Source organism: Periplaneta americana, chromosome 3, assembly GCF_040183065.1.
Source record: "Periplaneta americana isolate PAMFEO1 chromosome 3, P.americana_PAMFEO1_priV1, whole genome shotgun sequence".
Lineage (NCBI taxonomy): Eukaryota > Metazoa > Arthropoda > Insecta > Blattodea > Blattidae > Periplaneta > Periplaneta americana.
Genome location: NC_091119.1, coordinates 71,656,778 through 71,676,364, shown reverse-complemented (window position 1 = coordinate 71,676,364; position 19,587 = coordinate 71,656,778). Strand labels below are relative to the sequence as shown.

The following is a 19,587-nucleotide window of genomic DNA, read 5'->3' as shown; positions in this document are numbered from 1 at the left end:
ACAAACTAAAAGGCGTAGAGAGATGAGACAAACGCCGTTAATCTAAGGATTACTTAGGTAAACATCCTATAATATAATCAAAATTTCGAATTTTATCTCGGACTGCTCCTTTAATATGGGACACAATTTGTAGGCAGATTTAATCAATTTTCGGTTTAAAGAAATTTCACTATAACGAATATAATTACAGTACCCCTCGAGTTCGTTATACTGGCATTTCACTGTACACTATATTGTCCATCTATGTATTAAGAATAGTTATTTCATACAAAATCTCCGGTAATTTTCAAACAATCTACAATATATTCCTCTCAATTTTGCTATAGCTGAATCTATAAAGACTGACCTAGCTACATTTCCAGTTAGCCACTGCTCCTCATCAAAGGAATCAAAGTCGATACACAGGAGATTGTAACATTTGTATTGGACAGGTTTCTTTTAAGTATTACAGTTTTTCCTGAGATTTTCATTCTGCTGCAGCTCCATTATCGCCAAATTATTACATCACTGTTTCTAAATAGCCTCTGTGATTAAATAAAAAAAAAAAACATCACCAGTGAAGTTACATTTAGAACTATAACCTTTATTACAGCATTGTACAAAAGAAACACAAACTAATATATTTGTATTATATGGTTTCCAAAAGTGATCAGAAAACTACATAAATAAAATTTCTCACCCATGTCTAAAGAGATTCTATCAGTCAGATTTAAAAGCTTATTTACCATTTTATCTACAACCATATTTTGCTTAATAAAAGAAAAATATATCACCTTCACGATATATGATAATATTGAAAAACAAGCACTGTTACCTAACTATGCATTAGGCATGACACTGCTGCCACCATTTGCCCTGTAATGGCTTCCACAGTCAGGCAGTTGCAAGTACATCACAATGTTGCTTAACTGTACCCCTCGTTTACGAACATGAATCTACATTTGTACATGTTCATTATTTTAACAATGAAATCACATTTAGTACTGCATTTTCAAATCAGTGATAAATAAAGTCCTTCACTTGAGATTTTATTCATTCAATGAATATATAACACTACCATTTCATAAACCACAATTGAAATACTAACAAACTTGTTGTATCTTATGCTATTAACATCTGCATCCAAGGCTTTAAAGACTGGGTCTTTTGTTTTTTTTTTTTTTCTCTTTATGTTCTTGATATTTCAAGACTTGAATATTTGCAATAAACACACGCACGCACACATATATACAAGTAGCATATCACTCTTCATGTACAAGTGGAAAATTAAGCACTCTAATGTCAACCAGTAAATACTATACAAGACAACATAAAGATGAGAGTACCTAAGAGGAGAAAGCAATGACTACATACAGAAAAATTGAGCAGATTTACGTGTCAATGAAAATGAATTAGATAATAATTCAACTATTGCTTAAATAATCTCTCTAGGGCAATTAGAAAAGTCCAGTTGTAATTATTCACTATAAGACTGTTCTAAACCATAAAATAAATCATCTTCAGTTATCTGAGAGTTTGTAGATTCCAAAATTTTACCAAATGTAGCGGTAAACACTATGTAGTTATGATGAAAAAAAATGTATTTTCAGGCATAGTTTAATGGCATAATTTTCCTTCATACTTCGGCATATTCAGGATTTGATTCCCGACAACATAAATTAGATTTTCTGTGTGGACTTGAACGAAAATACCGTATCTAATAAAAAATCATGCCTGTCAATTCAGTAATGTTCCATCAAATCATGTGCTTTTTATACTCAGATTGATGTAGAGTCACATCAAAATACTAAGAAACAATTAGAATTCATGTGATTCTCCTTACAACCACGAAAAAAAGGGAGGGAGTAAACATTAATCTGTAAGATTATACATGTATTATAAGTTTCAAATTAAACATATGGATTTAATATTTCATGTTTCAAGCATTTTCGGTCTTTCTTTACATTTAAAAATATCAGTGCCTATACATGTTTATTGCTTGCGTTAAGCTCCAAAATTGGCCCAATTACAAAATGAGATCAAGAACATTCTACATTTGGGAACAATATTCTTAGAACTGATTGACGTAAAAGCTTTTTTTCATCTCATTCTTTGTGGGTTTTTTAAAAAGTAGGCTATTACATTGCAGTTACAGGTTTCCCAACATTTGAACTTCATTTTAAAGATGACCAAAGAAAATAATCCATTCTGAAGTCAGTCAGCACTTAGGATGTAAGAGAGATCAAAGCCTAATCACTGAGCCATAGGAACTATGTTGTGCTATCACCAGTGTGCATGCAGGTCTCACACATTTGAAGCTTCTGTGTCCCTTATCATTGTCTTACTTGTAATATATCTTTTTAATTCACTAGTATTTATAATTCAGTAAACATATTTTATATTCAGTAATATTTGCACACACTGTAATACTTCATTACCAAAAGGATTTATGATGGAGATAAAACCTCAAATGTGGAAGATACATTTACTTTTGATGGTCAAATTTGCACTTGTTTACACATATACAACAGCATTTTGATTAAACTAAATTATACGAATTAGTCATTTCAGCCTCAAACCTTCATGTAAACTTTTAAACTATAATACTCAACTCTTTTTTATCTTAAAGAAGAAAGAAAATTTGCAATATCAACTTGTGGCAAAGAGACAGGAGTACTAGAGATTTGTCTCCTGCCAAAAAGACACCCTGTAAGTTTTTTTAAATATGTTTTTATAATTTCTTTACAATTTCCATTGAAGTTGTGCTGATTCTACGTATAGATACCATCTTTAAGTTCCTATCTTGCGATTTTAACATAATTATCTATATAAGTAACTAACAATATTAAACGAATTTCACCAGCAATATGTACACAGGAAGTAACAACATGCAACTTTTTATTGTGCACACGATGCACAGTTTTGTAACATCTTATTATTATAAATAGACTCGTATAATTTATACCGTTACAAAAGAGACTTATTAAAATTAAAAGAAAGAAAAGTCAGAAAAATCTGGAAAAATAATTTCATCATGTATACAGTATTACAAGTGCTGCCACTGTGTAGACATAAGATTACTACTGGATTCTAAGGCTCTAGCAATCTCCTCGTGAATACCGTGACCTAACCACAGAAGCTGTAGTTTCTTGTATCTTTCTGGACAGAGTCTCAGTGGATTTCCTCTCCTCAAGCCTTGGTCTGTTTCACCATACTGATCCAGGTAAGGAGGAGACATGAAGCAACCCCTATTGGGGCTTGCTAGCAGGAGAACCTCGCATTCTCTCACCCTAAGAAATATACCTACTCCAGCGCCACACTCATGGGCATGGTAAGTGCATGCTCCCACTAACGACTTGTTCAGTTCAGTCTGGCAGCAGTAGCTCTGTGAGCACAGCATCTCACCACACACCAAGCACATTGTTGGGTTGCGGGAGTCTTCACGCTCACTGTTGGGACAGGTGAAGAGTGATACCGTGTTGATCAATTCACTATAATCCAAAGGCAGAGCCACCAGCTGGTTCACCGGCAAAGGGAGAGGAATGGGTGCCAAGCTTGAAGCCCCAGACGTGTATTGGCGCACCTGTGACACAAACCACATGTGCAATACGAGCTTGTATCTTATTTAACGAATTTTTTAATCGTGCAGTGGTTATGATTATACAGTTGAGGGACTAACTATAATGTAAAAAACCAAGAACTTTTAAAACCTTATAAATGTAAAAAACAGAAACTTTTAAAACTATCTTGGAAAATCACAGTGCCTGCTGAATGGAAATAAGCAATAATCATTCCTATTTTTAAAAAAGACAAATCTGCACCTGAAATTAAAAGTTACAGACAGACCCATTTCACTTACTAATATCATTGCAAAAATCGTGGAATAAATGGTATCAAATAAATTAAATTGGTACTTGGAATTCATAAAATTTAATTATCCCATGTCAAGTTGGATTTAGAGAATTCCATTCAACCAATAAACAAATTCTTCTTTTCAGTCGACAAATCAAAGATTTTTTTTAAAGAAAAAAATATATATACATCTTGATTACACAACTTTTAACACTGTATCACTTCGGAATATGTATGGTAAGACTTTCCTGTGTTAAATTTCAACGTACCTTGTTTACATGTTTCGACCTATTTATGGGTCATCTTCAGAATACCCTCACAGGAAACAGAACAAGTAGCGCCAAGACCAACAACGACCAGTTCTGAAGATGACCCATAAATAGGTCGAAACATGTAAACAAGGTACGTTGAAATTTAACACAGGAAAGTCTTACCATACATATTCCGAAAAAAAATATATATATATACAGTAGCAGTTTTTATACATTTTCAAAGTGCATCGATTCTACCTAAAAACTGTTAAAGCTTATATCTTTTCCTGGATCTCTCATTTCGTAATTTAACGTTTTACTGCAACCAGATATGATAGAAGTATCTCAAATATAGACAGATTCACTGAGGATTACCACACGGTGCAGTTCTTAATGTCTACATCAATGATCTGCCACAAACAATTAAAAGATCTGGAGTAAACTGTACTTTTTGTACAGATGATTTAGTAATGTGAACTTCCAAACTAAGAAAAGCTCTGAACTTATATCAACAATGGAAAATGCCTTAAAAATTATGTAAATGATCTATAGAACACTTAATGACAGTTAACATCAACATTTTTCATTAAGAAAAGAAGCCACTGCAAACGGAGATCTGTTCTGCTACAAATTCAGTAAAATACTTAGGGATGATTTTTTACACTAATTTTACTTGGAATAAACGTACAGAATATATAACACAAAACGCTGAAAGGTGTTTATTACTTATAAAACGTTTGCCAGACATGAAATGGGGACGTTCAAGTAAAACTCTTACTACTACTAATAATTCATTCATTCACAGTGTTCTGCCGAAGGACAGGTCTTTCACTGCAAACCCAGTTTTCTCCAATCTTTCCTATTTTCTGCCTTCCTCTTTGTCTCCTCATATGATCCATGTATCTTAATGTCGTCTATCATCTGATATCTTCTTCTGCTCTGAACTCTTCTCCTGTTCACCATTCCCTCCAGTGCCTCCTTCAGAAGGCAGTTTCTTCTCAGCCAATGACCCAGACAATTCCTTTTCCTCTTTCTGATCAGTTTCAGCATCATTCTTTCTTCATCCACTCTTTCCAACACAGCTTCATTTCTTATTCTGTCTGTCCATTTCACACACTCCATCCTTCTCCATATCCACATTACTACTTATAATGTCTATCAGTAACTACATACTGTGGCGAAGTAAATCTAATAGGATAAAACGATTTGAAAATCAAAGTCTCCAATTAACCCTCGACACTTACCTGGGGTCTTTTCTGACCCCACAACATCTTTTATTGTTCATATCTACATCCATATACTCCAACACGTTTCAGTAACCTAGATATGCTATCTTGGTTATTTTAGTTTCCTTTACAATTAAAATCATTATTTCATAATTATATATTGATTTTTTTTGTGTTTATTGCTTGGGTTCGTGGATGGACCCAGTTATAGAACACGTCTTTATTTTCTAGTTAGAATTATTTTGTAGTAAGCAATGTGAACATGTACACAAGAACCTTGTTTATCCAGATGAGGTGGAACCGGAGGTAATCCAGATTATCGAAAATCTGGACAATCCGAAAACAAACTAATAAATGAATATAAGCTACTATCTATACAAACCTTTATTTTAACACCAACAAGAATAAAAAAAACACTTTTCTGGCATATAAATTCAATAAAGTACGTATTGTACTCACTTCTATTTACTGAAATAGTGTGTAAGTTTCTTTTGTTTCAAATTTGTGTGACATTTGAGAGCAGCACGATCGCGTAGATTTTTAACCAACATCAGTTCAGCTGGAGTTGTTTCAGTCTGATGTTCTAGATAAACCATTAGTTTTTCCAGCTTGTGCTGTTGTCTCCGCATGAGGCATTACTTCTTCCCCTAAAACGTCACTTTCGTTTTCCAATTCACCATCACTGTCCTCTGTATCACAGGCTGCAATAATTTCGCCATCAGGCATCATGTTGTAACCAGAATCACTGTCAGTCTGCAACCAGGCATTTACATCCCTATCGTCTACATCCGAACAACCAGGAATGTTTGCAAATATTCAAGGAATTCGGACGTGTCGACAATTTTAGAAATTTCAGCAGTAGAATCCAAAACAGCAGGCCAAACTGTTTTCCATGACTTCTTAATTGATAGTTCAGTAATGTGATCCCAATAAGATGCAACCATAAAAATCACATCTTTGATATTTACCGATTTCAATACAGAAATCACACCAATTTCTCCTTCTTCAATTAATTCTGATACAGACTACAGTGTGATATTTGTGAATCCAAATTTCAAGGCAAATTCTTATGTTGCTTGTGTGTATGAATCTTTGTGGTATGTGGGTTTTATTAAAAAAGTTAATTATGAAGAAGGTGATACCACAATAAAATTCATGCATCCACAAGGGCTCTCTCTACATTTTATTGGCCTGACAATGACAGTTGTGAAGTTCCATTTTCAAACATTTTGTTCCAAATTGATGTCAGCACAGCCACAGGAAGGACCTACCCTTTAAATCAAGATTCTTACAAGAGAATTCAAGCCATAATACATTTGTCTGAAATCAGGCTAATTTTGTAACGTGCTGGAATTCATGAACTCTTTAGTTGCAAGATTTGAAAAAGGCTACATAAAATACCCTATATCAGCTTGAAGAAAATTTGTTTTCTTACAGCAACATTTAGCTTCCATATCTAGACTTCCACATCAGTCATTCTCCCAAAAAATTATGCAGCACTAACAAGGTCTAGGCTTCGGCATATTCTACCATCTCTTTAGTGGTTTTCCAAGAGATATAGCAATAATTTTAATATAATTAATTTTCCTACTGGAATATCTGGTATCCTAATAGTACAACTTGTCATGTAATGTTAAAAATGTCTGTGTACATTCACTGAGGCGTATAGGTGGCAAACTGTAGAGCTCGCATGCTCGTTATAGTAAACAAAAAATCCTACCTCCTCTGAGACTGAATTTTTAAGATCTGTAAATAAATACTTATACTCAAAAGTCTCCCTCTTTTTCCATTAAATAGCATCCAGATAGCAAAAGGTAATGACTTCACAAAATAATCTTTATCTTTTGGATTTTGAAAAGATAGGATCTAATATAAAAATACACCTCATACCTTGTCATGTTGTGCCCACTTCAAAGACAAATCAGTCATAACTGACGAGGATATCAATTCACTACACGAGTTTGGCAGGCCCAAGTAGGCACACAGATTTTCAAATGTGTCCCCTCCAACTTCCATCAGAACATTTGGAGCAGGAACACCAGTAAGAAAATGGTAAAACAATGCACAGCAACGCAGAAACGGAATACAAGCATGCTTTATCTGAAACCAAGAGAGTACATAACTTCATACAAAGTATGCATTTGACTGCAGCTGTGAATCATGCTCAATGAAATCTGGCGACAGTCAGACCTTAACAGGTATGGGAAGAAAATTAAGTTAGTTTCACAGAAAATGCATAAGTTGACTTACAAGTCTGTCAAACACATTGTCTTGGAATTCCCTTCAGCTTGTTATCAATAATTACGAGTATTAAGTTGCTGTGTATATGACTGGAGTGTGAGAATCATAAAAATAACAACCACAAATGAAAAGAAATTATGATTCCACTGCCAAGCTAACAGAGGGCTTCAATCTGTATTATACACAAGCTCATACTCATCAGAAAAGCATATCTTAAGACTAACTACTTCAGGTGTATGCAGACTGAAAAAGAGCCAAAAATGACTTCAAGATATATGTACGCTAACAGTTTGACTAATAAAAACTGTTATAAAGACATTTAACTGCCTTACACTTACACAGTGAATAGCTCGTTTATAAATTGTTTGTCAATTCCTGACTAATAATCACTACATACATCGTGTATAACAATACAACTGCTACACAGCTACGTCATAGTTTCGTCATTATTTTATTACGAAAGGTAACAGAATAACTGGAATTCTTTATCACACCCAATAGTGTGCGCTAGTATGTTGCACTAAGTATTGATAGTACAACTGTACCTGATTGATTACCACACTATATTTTGATCAAAGAGTACAGCTACAGCTACAGCTTTGTTTTGTTCTTCTGTGGTTATAAGGTAACCATCATCATAAAATGACAATCAATATGAACACCTGTTAAAAGGCGGTCATTTTTTTCTCTATATACAACATAGCGGGTTTCGTGTGCATGCCTACTGTATAGTTACACACTGTTTATACATCCATCACTGATGCATAGTTTATTAGTAAAGTTTTCTGTCCCAACTCTCCATAAGTCTTGTATAAAAAATTATACATGTTCATTAGTAAGACCGTAAATTGATAAAATACAAGGACTGTGTCAAACAGACCCTTACTTACCTGTGCCCACACTCCTCTGGCATCCAACTGTACCATACTATCATCTGTAGAAATTCCTGCAACCTTCCGAACAGTGTTCAGAAGCTCTAGGATGTTATTCTCTGTGACTGGTTCAACGCCATCTTCTTCCACGTCCATTGGCACGTCACCTCTATTAAAATCGGTTGTCAAAAGAATTTTCACTATGTGTGATAGCAATACAAGACGCAATACATACAATTCTTGAACACCTCCACTAGGAATTGGCGTCGGTTGATCACTCAAAAATAAACTTGGTAGGGAGAGAGTCAGTGGAACAAGAACTCCAAAACAATCCCAATCGAGAATGCATGGGACATCTGATGAATTCTCTAAAAGCATGGAAAGTAAACGCAGAGCATGGCTGCTTATAACTTCAGGTCGCTTCCATGTTGTACCCAATACTCCAACAATACGAATTAATCCTTCCAAACAATCCTGCTGACGACAAGACAGGTCGCCAAATAATGGCTTGTCCATATCTCTCAACAAGCATTCCAGGGAATGAATTGTGTAAGCACAAGATTTCCATGTCATCAGTGGTACTCTGGAGTCTCCTAGATGAGGGTGGACACCCAGTCCTTTTGTATAGGTGGCTTGTGAGTATAACAATATCATTTCTGACAGATTGTCAGAGAGCTGAGGCTCCTCAGCGAGATTTCTACTAGTTGGGAAGAGAGCTGCAAAATCTGGACCAGAATCTCCCAGCTCAATAGAAACTTGGTCAATAGGACATGTGTACAGCAAGAGCTGGAAGGGCTGTGAGTCGCCATCACCATCGCCAACCTGAAAGTCTGTTACGTTCTGCTCTGAACTAGAACTGTTCTCTTGTGCTGCTTGCATCGCTTGGATTCGTGGTGAAGATCGCCTCACCTCCAAATTCCTAATGCCATTTGACAGTTTCTTCCTATATTTCAGAGTTATCTGGAGTCCTTGCAGCCACGTTTTAAAATTAATACTCTTCCTGTCAAGTTGACTAGACTGCGACTGTTGCAATATGCCAAGTGGAGGAACAAGAGGCAATACTGTATTGCTAAGACACTCACACAATGGGCACAGAAATTCGTGTTTTTCAACATCGAAACTTGCAGGTTGCCGGAGACGATATGGTCTCCTGTTCTCCTTGGCTAAGACGTTATCAAAATATTTCTGCCAGCAATGACTGTGCATGACGTGACCACAAGTGCCGGTATGAGGTGCAGGTCCCAGCGCAGCTGGAAGGAACAGAGGATCAGGAATATCATCTCCACTCTCTTCCATATCTAGATTTTCAGTTTTACGACGTTGGCAGAGAACTGTCGATTGCTGAACAAATCCAGCTAACACTAAGGCTGGCCCATCAACAGACACATTCTGATCTTCCTGACAGAGAATACAAGTATAACTTCGCTCAAGAGTAACCTTGGTCGTCTGATTTATACCTAATGCAACTGGAGATGTCTGTACACACTCTGACAGATCCATCGATGATCCTCTAAGGTCTCCACTCTTCCCGGTATCAGTGATAGTTGTTTCAAACAACTTGGCATTCTCTTTCATGAAGTTCTTCTGCATGGCTGTCATCTGGGCCATGATCTTTGCTCTTTTCTGAGCTGCCATCTTTGCTCGCCACTCTTTTTCTTTTGCTGTATCATCACTTTGAGTCGATGTTTCAGGTAGAGTTGATGAGGAAATTGTATTCGCTAGGCTGTTCTGCCTTCTTGGAGCAGCCACTTGTCTATATTTAGTCAATGTCCAAGCCAATAAATCTTTGTGCGCTTCGACCCTTGGACTTGTACACAACTCTTCTATGAGTTGCTCAATTCTCCATTTCTCGGCTCGTTCAGTGAACAGTAAAAACTGACAATACTGTTTCTCCTCCTCTTGTAATGCATAGCCTATGAGGTGTAGAACTTTGTGCAGTTGAGTCTCAGAGAAACTTCTTGCTCTCAAATTCAGGCTACGTTCCAAGACCACCTGCATTATATGGAGCATCACATCACACTGCAGCAAATTTGCCATCATCATAAAAGCATCTGTCAGTGGTGGCAGAAGTGGTGGCGGGCAACATTCTATTTCACCTGCAGTTTTCCGTCTCTTGCGCTGAGTTTCCTCTGACTTCGACAATTCTTCCCTTGTGTAGTGATAAAAGAACACGTTGTATTCTGAATAAAGGTCACGCTTCAGTTCATAAACTCCTTTCCCTGATCCTTGACCTGGCTTCTTGAACTCAGCAACCTGATCTATAACTCTCTCCATACCTGTTTCGTGGTTCACATCTTCAGGTAACGTTTTGTTAAGTTCAGAATGGGGAAGAGGCTTAATACAAAGCTGCTGGATAAGTTCCTTCTTAATGCGATCATCAGGTGTTATCTTACCAACACCAGGAGTGTATCTCTCGCCAACCAATACAACTAACAAACCCAAGAACTCTTCGACTAAACTGATTGTTTGCCTCATGCTGTCCTCTTCGGGATTCTTCAGAGTATTAAGTTCGAACTGTTGATTGGCCCAATTCATCAGATTGAATTTGTTCAGAAGATGAATGAGGAACTCATTGCTCTCAATCAGAGATGCTCCAACTTGAAGAAGAACAATATCGCGATCCAACATCTCAGAGCGACACTTTACATTATGATAGAAATATAACTGGTTTAGAAGTGAATAGCCATTGCGTCGCCACATTCCAGCATGTACTTGTGAAATCATTACCTGGAATCATATAAGACAAAGTTATGATATGCATTGCTTTAAAGCTGATATAAATTACGCAGATATTAAACACTACAACTGATGTGCATTTTTCTGTACTCTACAATACAAAATTTATTTCAGTCAATTATGAAAGAAGAAAAAGTAACTTCACATATCATACAATAGAATAAATCGTCCTATTACTAGTAAATCCGATTAAGTCCACGTTTTGTGTAAAATAAGTTAAGTACAGTCCCCGACTTGTCTTTCAGTGCTCTGTATCCTAGTAAAATCGAATAAGTCCGAAATGCTATATTTTTCGAGCAGTTGCTGTATGTCGTTTTATCTAAGTCCATTTTAATAATTTTATTATCAGGTAGAAACAGCTAAGATAACATATGTTTTCACAAGTTTAAATTAGCTCAGAAAATGACACATGATATCGTTTAAGTCCACAAAACCATACAATTCTCTCTGCCTTTTCCCACATTCTCTTTGCCTTTCTCTTTTGTTTTCCCGCACGATTGATTTTTCGCATCTGGTTTGGTGTATTAATATATATATATATATATATATATATATATATATATATATATATATATATATATTTTAATTATAGTTTATTTAATGATGCTCGCAACTACAGAGGATATATCAGCAATGCCAGTGTGCTGGAATTTTGTCCTGCAGGAGGTCTTTTACATGCCAGTAAATCGACTGACATGAGCCTGTCGCACTTAAACACACTTAAATGCCATTGACCTGGGCCGGGATCGAACCTGCAACCTCGAGCATAGAAGGCCAGCGCTATACCTACTACGCTACTGAGGGTGGTATTAATATTATGGTGTGTTATTTTTGTCAAAAAATTTTGCTTTCTACATTGAATATTAAAACTTCGTTCATTACCAGTGCTTATAAGAGAAGGGCTATTACTGGCAATTTTGAGAGGATTGACCATCGTGGCAGAAAGGAGCCACCAAACAAAACTGATGACGAGACTTTAAAAAAGGTGTGCCAACATATTGAAAGTGAACAATTGAGTCGCACTATTGACGAAAAACTTCTAAAAGGAAATATCTTGAATCCAAGTTAAGCATATACAAAATGTATAGTTTATATAAAGACAAATGCAATAGTGAAATTTCCAAGCCAGTGTCACAAATCACGTATAGGCGAATTTTTTGCAGAGAATATAAATTACTCTTTCTACATACCTAAGAAAGATCAATGTGGCCTATGTGTGCAATTTTCTAAGGGCAATGAAGAAGAAAGGAAGAATGTTATTTAGCCAAGCAGAATGACAAACAAAGAGCGATACTCGATGAGAGCTTTATTTCTGTAACTTTTCATCTACAAAGCGCCTTGCAGATCCTGTCCAGTGACATTTCTCCTAAGTATTATTGCAGAATTTCACCATCTATGAATCTTCGCCTCCAAACAATGCATACTGTTACGTTTGGAGCGAATTAAATGGAAAACGTGAAAGCAAAGAGATTGAAACATATTTGTTCAAATACTTGACACAACTTCCTGATCATCAAGAAATGGATTCAGAACACCTCAAAATCTGTGCTTCAGTGGCTGACCATGATAATATCTTTGAAAAATATTGGAGTGCAAGAGGTCAAATGACTTTACTGTCAAATGCCTGGCATTAGAAAACAACAACAAATTCCTGATCATGTCACCAAAGTATCCATCTTCTCTGATACGTGTGGAGGGCAAAATAGGAACCTCCAAGTAGCTGCATTGCTTTTAAATGTAGTCCAGGCTACTCAATTAGAAATAATTGAACACAAATTTCTAGAAAGTCGCCACAGCTACATGGAGGTTGATAATATGTATAGTGCCATTGAACAAAACAAGAAGTTTGTGCACAAGTATAAATAAATGACTGGATTTCAGTATTTCGAATGGCCAGAAATAAAAACCTGTACAATATCATTGACATGAAATATGAAGATTTCCTTGATTTACGTACACATTCTGCAAACATCAGAAATAAATTAACTGATACCAATGGAGAGAAAATTAACTGACTTAAGGTCAAATGTTTTAGATACATGAAACAAAAGCCTGCAGTAATAGGTACAGATATGACCACTCAAGTGAGTATAAAGACTTTAAACATTTGGATAGGGATGCCATGAAGAACATTAAGAAGGCTTATTCTGTGGGACTAGCAATAAGCGAGATGTAAAACAGAGGACCTGCTGAAGTTATGTCACACGAGTGACATTCCTACTGAATTCCATGTTGGTATCACTCATTGCCAACATCTCGAAGAATAAGAGAATGCCAAAGTTCTGATAACCCTGATGAATAGAAAGATTTTCAATTAATGTATCCATGAGACTAACGTGAGAGGCACTAAAATTAAAATAGTTAAGACATTTTGTAGACAATGTAATAGATATGCCTTCCTTAGCAGCCACTCATAATTTTCTTTTATTTAACAATAGAATACATTGAATAAAACAACGGTAAATAATTTGATATGAATTATAAAAAAATAATGTTATTTTGTAACTTACCTCCCTCCTCATTCTCATGAGCCAATATTTTTTTGTACTTTTGTAATAAAGTTACCATTTTTTTGTTCTTTCAGAATAAAACAATGACAGAATTTATATTGAAAGGAATTACAATTTTTCACATGATAAAATATACGGCCCTGTCAAATGCTAAATCCTTTCAATTCCATAAATCATGAAAACAATATCTGGTAAAAACAGTTAAGTCCCATAGCCCTCCCAAAAACTGAAAAAAAAAAAAAAAATTATATATACAGTAAAATCCCTCATATCCGGCACTCACATAATCGGCAATCCAAAACAACGGCACTTTTGGTTAGGCCAAAAAAAAAAAAAATTGTCACTTATGCGAAAGAGAAGGGTCTGACGAAGATGAGTGGTTTTCGTAGATCGCACATGCCACATATTGTGTTTACACTGTTCATGCATGAAAACACAGACAAAAAAACCTGTTATGTCCCTGGAGTAGAGGATAGCATCGGTAACCTGTCACTAGGACCTTGCAAACAATGCGCAGAGATGATATCTTTCAATTTAACACTTGAACTCGCCTGTTTCAAAGGGATGTTGGATGAGTCTAAATACGAAAGTATGAAATTTTCTGTTCCTACAGCGCGTAATAGTAATATGCATTACAAGAACGGTATGTTGATGTTTTCATGTTCGAGGAAAAGATTGGAAAAACGAAACGTAATTGAGCTTTTTTAATTTCTGACAACATGAAAACAAACATACAGCTCATGTATCGTACATTATTTTGTGCGAAGATCGTTTATTACATACCTGAAAGAGGAATTTCTAGTTAGTTGCAATGAAATCTCCATCTTGGTTTCTGTTCAACGACGGCAATTTTGGAAAACAAAAATATCTCTCTTCAACATTGTTGCTATAAAATGTTTTCTGTGTTTACTATACTCCAGCAGGCCGTGATATACGTCTGTCTTTTTTTTTCCCCAGTCTATAAATGCGAACTTAAAACAAACGGTAAGGTTATGTAATGATTTATTTTTCATTTTAATATTTTAACAATATTATTTATATAACATATTGCAGTAATAACATCGGCATCTGGAATCTTGTTGATTTTTTCACAGCTTCCTTAATGTTACTTGCATCACGAATGCAATAACTTTAGTGGAGTAGAAGAGTTTACTTAATTTTTGCAAATATTTAAAAACAATAATTAACAGTGCAATTTAGGTGAAATTGCAGTGGTAAGTTTCCAATTTATAATTATTACTATGTTAAATGTCTCTAAAAATATGTTAAAAGCCTAAAGCAGTAAAATGAATATGTCTCTTAAGCGGTAAGAAGAGGGAAATTGTTATGTGTGTTACGTTGGGAATACTGAATGTGGTATTTCACACTTACTGCGTATTGGTTTTGTTCGGAAAACAAGCAAATATGCATGATCTCACACAAAAATTTCATTCAAGTGATGGATAGTATCATGGCTATTACTGCTAAAGGCTGCTGTTGCACAATGGATTCCGCAAAATGCCACGAAATGTTCTTATGCTCAAATCATCGAGCACTACTTCAGTTGTGATGTTGGCTACACTGCTTTTCACATCACATGATTCACAAGATCGCCATTTAAAATTGTCATAAGGTTATGGAAACTTTTAGTATTTTTTATGCTATTATGTATTACAATAATTATGAACTGATGACTATACATTACCATATTCAGTACTAAAAATAAATATTGTACGTATTTCAAAACTTTATTTTTAATTATCTATATTAAAATTACTAAATTTAAACATGGAAAAAAATGTTTCTGCAGTACAGTGTATTTTTACACAACCTATAAACATATTTTCCAATTATCCAGCACTGGCTTTGTCCCACAGTTGCCGGATACGAGGAATTCTACTGCATTTAGATAATTGTTGTAGGCAACAAACCAATTACTTTATTTAAAGAAACTTATTATGATACAAAAAACCCGACTTTTCGTGCATTAATAAAGTTTCAACTGATGCTGTTACAAAACTCGCATTACTGGCTTTACTAGTAATAGGACGAAATTATATTTCTTTAATTTGTATATTCACCATTTAAGTGTTTGGAATCCAATATCTGACTAAATGAAATGGTAGTATTAAAAAATTAATTACTGTTCTTACACAATGTTTAAAGTATGGCTAGTTTCTAAAAGCAGACAAATTTGTGTAGACAACTAGCTTATGTAGTGCACACCATGAGAACAGACTATGTCTCTTCACTATCAGCTAAATTAAATTTACAAAAGTAACATAAGCTTCCACAAAATGAAAACTTCTAAAAATCATACAATTCGTTGATAGAAATTAAAATACTCTTTCCAAAATGTTAACTCAGCACTAAAAATTATGGACTTATTTCTGGAAAAATATAACTTTTTATTCAATATTTACTACATTCATATAATGATGTAATCATCAATTTATTATAAAAGTTACTTAGTTACATTAAATAATTACAGAAATGGAACAATTGTTCAGACAAATGGAAGTTTTACAAAATATGAAAGACCTGATGACAAATGCTAAATTATTGGAAAGAATACTTAAGCAAAAGAGCTTATACATACTTGGGTTCTAAGAACTGGTTCAATTAGCTGCTCTGGTGATGGTCTAGGAGTCACTTGAAGTTCATGGCTGTCAAAACTGAGACCAAACTTTTCCAGATGAAGATGGAGACCAGCAAGAAAACGTGACAGAGGCAAATGAATGGACACAGGCTGGGTTGCTACATCGTACTGGATGCAGGTCGCACTATGATCAGCCAATTCCCGCACCTCACCAGCTTGTGCAGGATCGAAGCTTGGGTTATCGTACAACTTCTTCAGAGTAGCTCGATAAGCCTTTATCAGAACAATCCTGTCGGTGCCACACCATTCCAGAGCTAAAGTGATGACGTGAGCCAACTTTATGTGCAGGTTGAATGCAGACTCCCACTCTGGCTCATACTCCATATGCTGTCCCACTTGTCTAGTCACCAGATCCATTCCTTGCATAAAAGTCAAGAGATTCAACAATAAAGATATCCCTTGCAGGAAACCTTTCCGTAATCCATCTGTCCATGTCGTAGGTTTTGCACTTAACAGATATCTCAAATCATACAGTATATATTGTGCACGTTTAAAGGTACCAATTGGGACATTCCTTTCAAACTCTAGCTTACCAGCTTTATTGCACTTTCGCGTGCATTCTGATATAAACGTGTGCAAGAGTACAAATAAAACTTCTTCATTTGCTATTAAGTGATGTGCCAACGTAGGGACTGTAAATACCTGCACAGACATCGAAGCTATGGAGAATGAGTGGTCATGATCATCACGTATAAAGTCCTTCACAACAGAACCGTAATTCTTGGTGAAAACTTTCGCAAAAGCTTTCTTGCTATCATACTCCATGAGCATGCCTGAAATTATAAGTCTATGCCAATGTGTACGAGCTGATTTCCAGAGATGAGAGTCACGCAAAAGAATGCCTTCCACAATTGAAGCATCAGGTGATTTGGTTTGGAGAGCCACTTCACTGAATAGAACACGGAAACCTTCTGCATAGCCAAGGATTTTTTGTAACCAATCAAGAAGTTTCATGGCAAAAAACTGATGAGCTACCACATGAGCATGTACGACCAACACCTGAAAAGAAAAAGGAACATTACATATAACTGCTACATATCAGATTAAAAACATGATTAAAAATAGAAATGTACAACTTTTCATATGTTTCATTATACAAAAACCTACTATTTCATATAAAGTTTCATCAAGTCCAAAGTTTGCTATCACCTTCTCCCACATTTCTTCCATTAGAAAATTCAACTATCCTTCAATTATATCAGAACTTCATTAATTACTGCAAATTAAACATATTGGCTGCATTCTGGAAAGTTTGCTTCTTTTCAACGTACATTAAAAAAAAAAAAAAGAATTTTATATGGTATAATGATTAACACTTTTTACCTTAAAAACAATGTACCATATTTACTCGTCCATATTAAGAGACCTTTTTTTCCTCTTTTAATGCAAAAAAGTCTTATATGTGTATAAGTAAAAAAAGCAGTAAGAAAATAAAATTTTTTAAGTTTGGTTAACGGTAGGCCTAAATATAAAAATTAATTTAAAATGCCAATACATTTTCTCCATGAAATCAATCACATTCCATTTAAATGAAAGAAAATGATCATTCACTTGTTACTCAATTTTACATTCACACCGGACTCTGAATTCTTTCTCTAGGTGACTGAATTTAAAAGTATGGTATGCAAAAACAGATATCAGTGGAAGAAGAATGGAAATTTGTCTCTCTGTTTTGCTGTGACAACAGAAGAACTAACAGGACAGAGAGTACAATACATTGCCATTGGTTTGGTTTTACAAGGGCTGGATCAGAGACAGGTCCATACACTTAGGCAAGTTTCGCCCTTTTTGTGCTCTTATAAGCAATGATTGTCCAAGTCCAACAGATGGCCCGGATGACATTTGTGAATCCGACGCTGAAAGGTGGGCCATCCTGCCTCAGCCTCTTACAGAACCAAGTCCTGTTTCACGGATAAGTAGCCTGATAACCCCCAAGCACTTCCTGCCGTCAGGCCATCCTACCTCATCCCCTGATAGAGCCAGGTCCTGTTCGCATACAAATAGTCTGATAAGCACCAGCGGCCCAGAGCCCCAAGCCCTTTCTACATCAACATCAGAAACCTTTCTACCCCCAAAACTTCACCCCGGCCTATTTTTACTATTGCAGATGATAGATGAAATGAAGGGGAAGTGGAGTGTGTTGGTGGAATGATAAACCCCTCTGCTATGTCTGCTTTGTCCACCACAAATTCCATCACGACCTGGCCGGGAATCGAATCTGGGCCATCTGGATGGAAGATCAGCATGCTAGCATTTGAGCCACAGACGCGAATATGATAGGTAGTATAGATGATGTTCCTTTCGTCAGCATGAAGACAAATGGAGAAGTAACAGGACAATGCAACAGACGATGGTTTCAGAAGTGGGTTTCACCTAGCAATCTTTCTATGAGCATTTATGAACGATAATGTACACTACTGTATAAAAGTCTCAGGCAGGAATTCAGAATCTACAGCCTGGTATCGTACATATGTCAGAAGAGAATAATATGAGGGTATGTTTTTTTTTGTTCTTAAAGTAGAGGGAGGAGGAGATTCTTATATACAAGCAGATCTAAAGCAAGTAGATATGGTAATTTAAGGAGATCTGCGTAAAAACGAATTTTGTGAATGTTTGTGGAAGGGAAAGGTGAACTTGCAATGAAATACCTAATCTAAAAAGTGTATGAGTTGAGATATTTAAGTAAGTATTTAACAAAACAGTTTGGAACATAAGTTTTCCTGTTTTATTTGCAATATTTCTCACACATTAGAAAACCAGAAAAAACTCATCTCACTTTGATTAAGTCGTCATTTTGAGCTTACTTACTTACAAATGGCTTTTAGAGAACCCGGTGGTTCATTACTGCCCTCACATAACCCTGCAATTGGTCCCTATCCTGAGCAAGCTTAATCCAGTTCCTACCATCTTATCTCACCTCCCTCAAATCCACTTTAATATTATCCTCCCATCCACATCTCGGCCTCCTCAAAGGTCTTTTTCCCCTCCAGCATTTCTGCATTCGCCCATACATGCTACCCGCCCTGCCCATCTCAAACATCTGGATTTAATGTTCCTAATTATGTTAGGTGAAGAATACAATGCATGCATTTCTGCATTGTGTAACTTACTCCATTCTCCTGTAACTTCAGCCCTCGTCCCAAATATTTTCCTAAGCACCTTGTTCAAGAACACCCTTAACTTCTGTTACTCTCTCAAAGTGAGAATCGAAGTTTTACAACCATACAGAACAACCGGTAATATAACTGTCTTATAAATTCTAACTTTCAGCTTTTTTAAATA

General features: G+C 35.7%; 1 protein-coding gene across 7 annotated transcripts in view; it reads right to left on the bottom strand.

Moving 5' to 3' along the window:
- Positions 1–562: 562 nt before the first annotated feature.
- Positions 563–19,587, bottom strand: part of Ubr1 (Ubr1 ubiquitin ligase) — a 76,456-nt gene continuing 57,431 nt past the window's right edge. For all 7 annotated transcript variants that reach the window (XM_069820747.1, XM_069820746.1, XM_069820742.1 and 4 more), the window contains 4 exons: positions 16,246–17,304; positions 8,440–11,148; positions 7,199–7,408; positions 563–3,562 (listed from right to left, as the gene is read on the bottom strand). In XM_069820747.1, the coding sequence (XP_069676848.1) occupies positions 3,026–3,562; positions 7,199–7,408; positions 8,440–11,148; positions 16,246–17,304 (4,515 nt within the window). In that variant the 3' untranslated portion in view covers positions 563–3,025. The remainder of the gene's footprint in view (positions 3,563–7,198; positions 7,409–8,439; positions 11,149–16,245; positions 17,305–19,587) is intronic.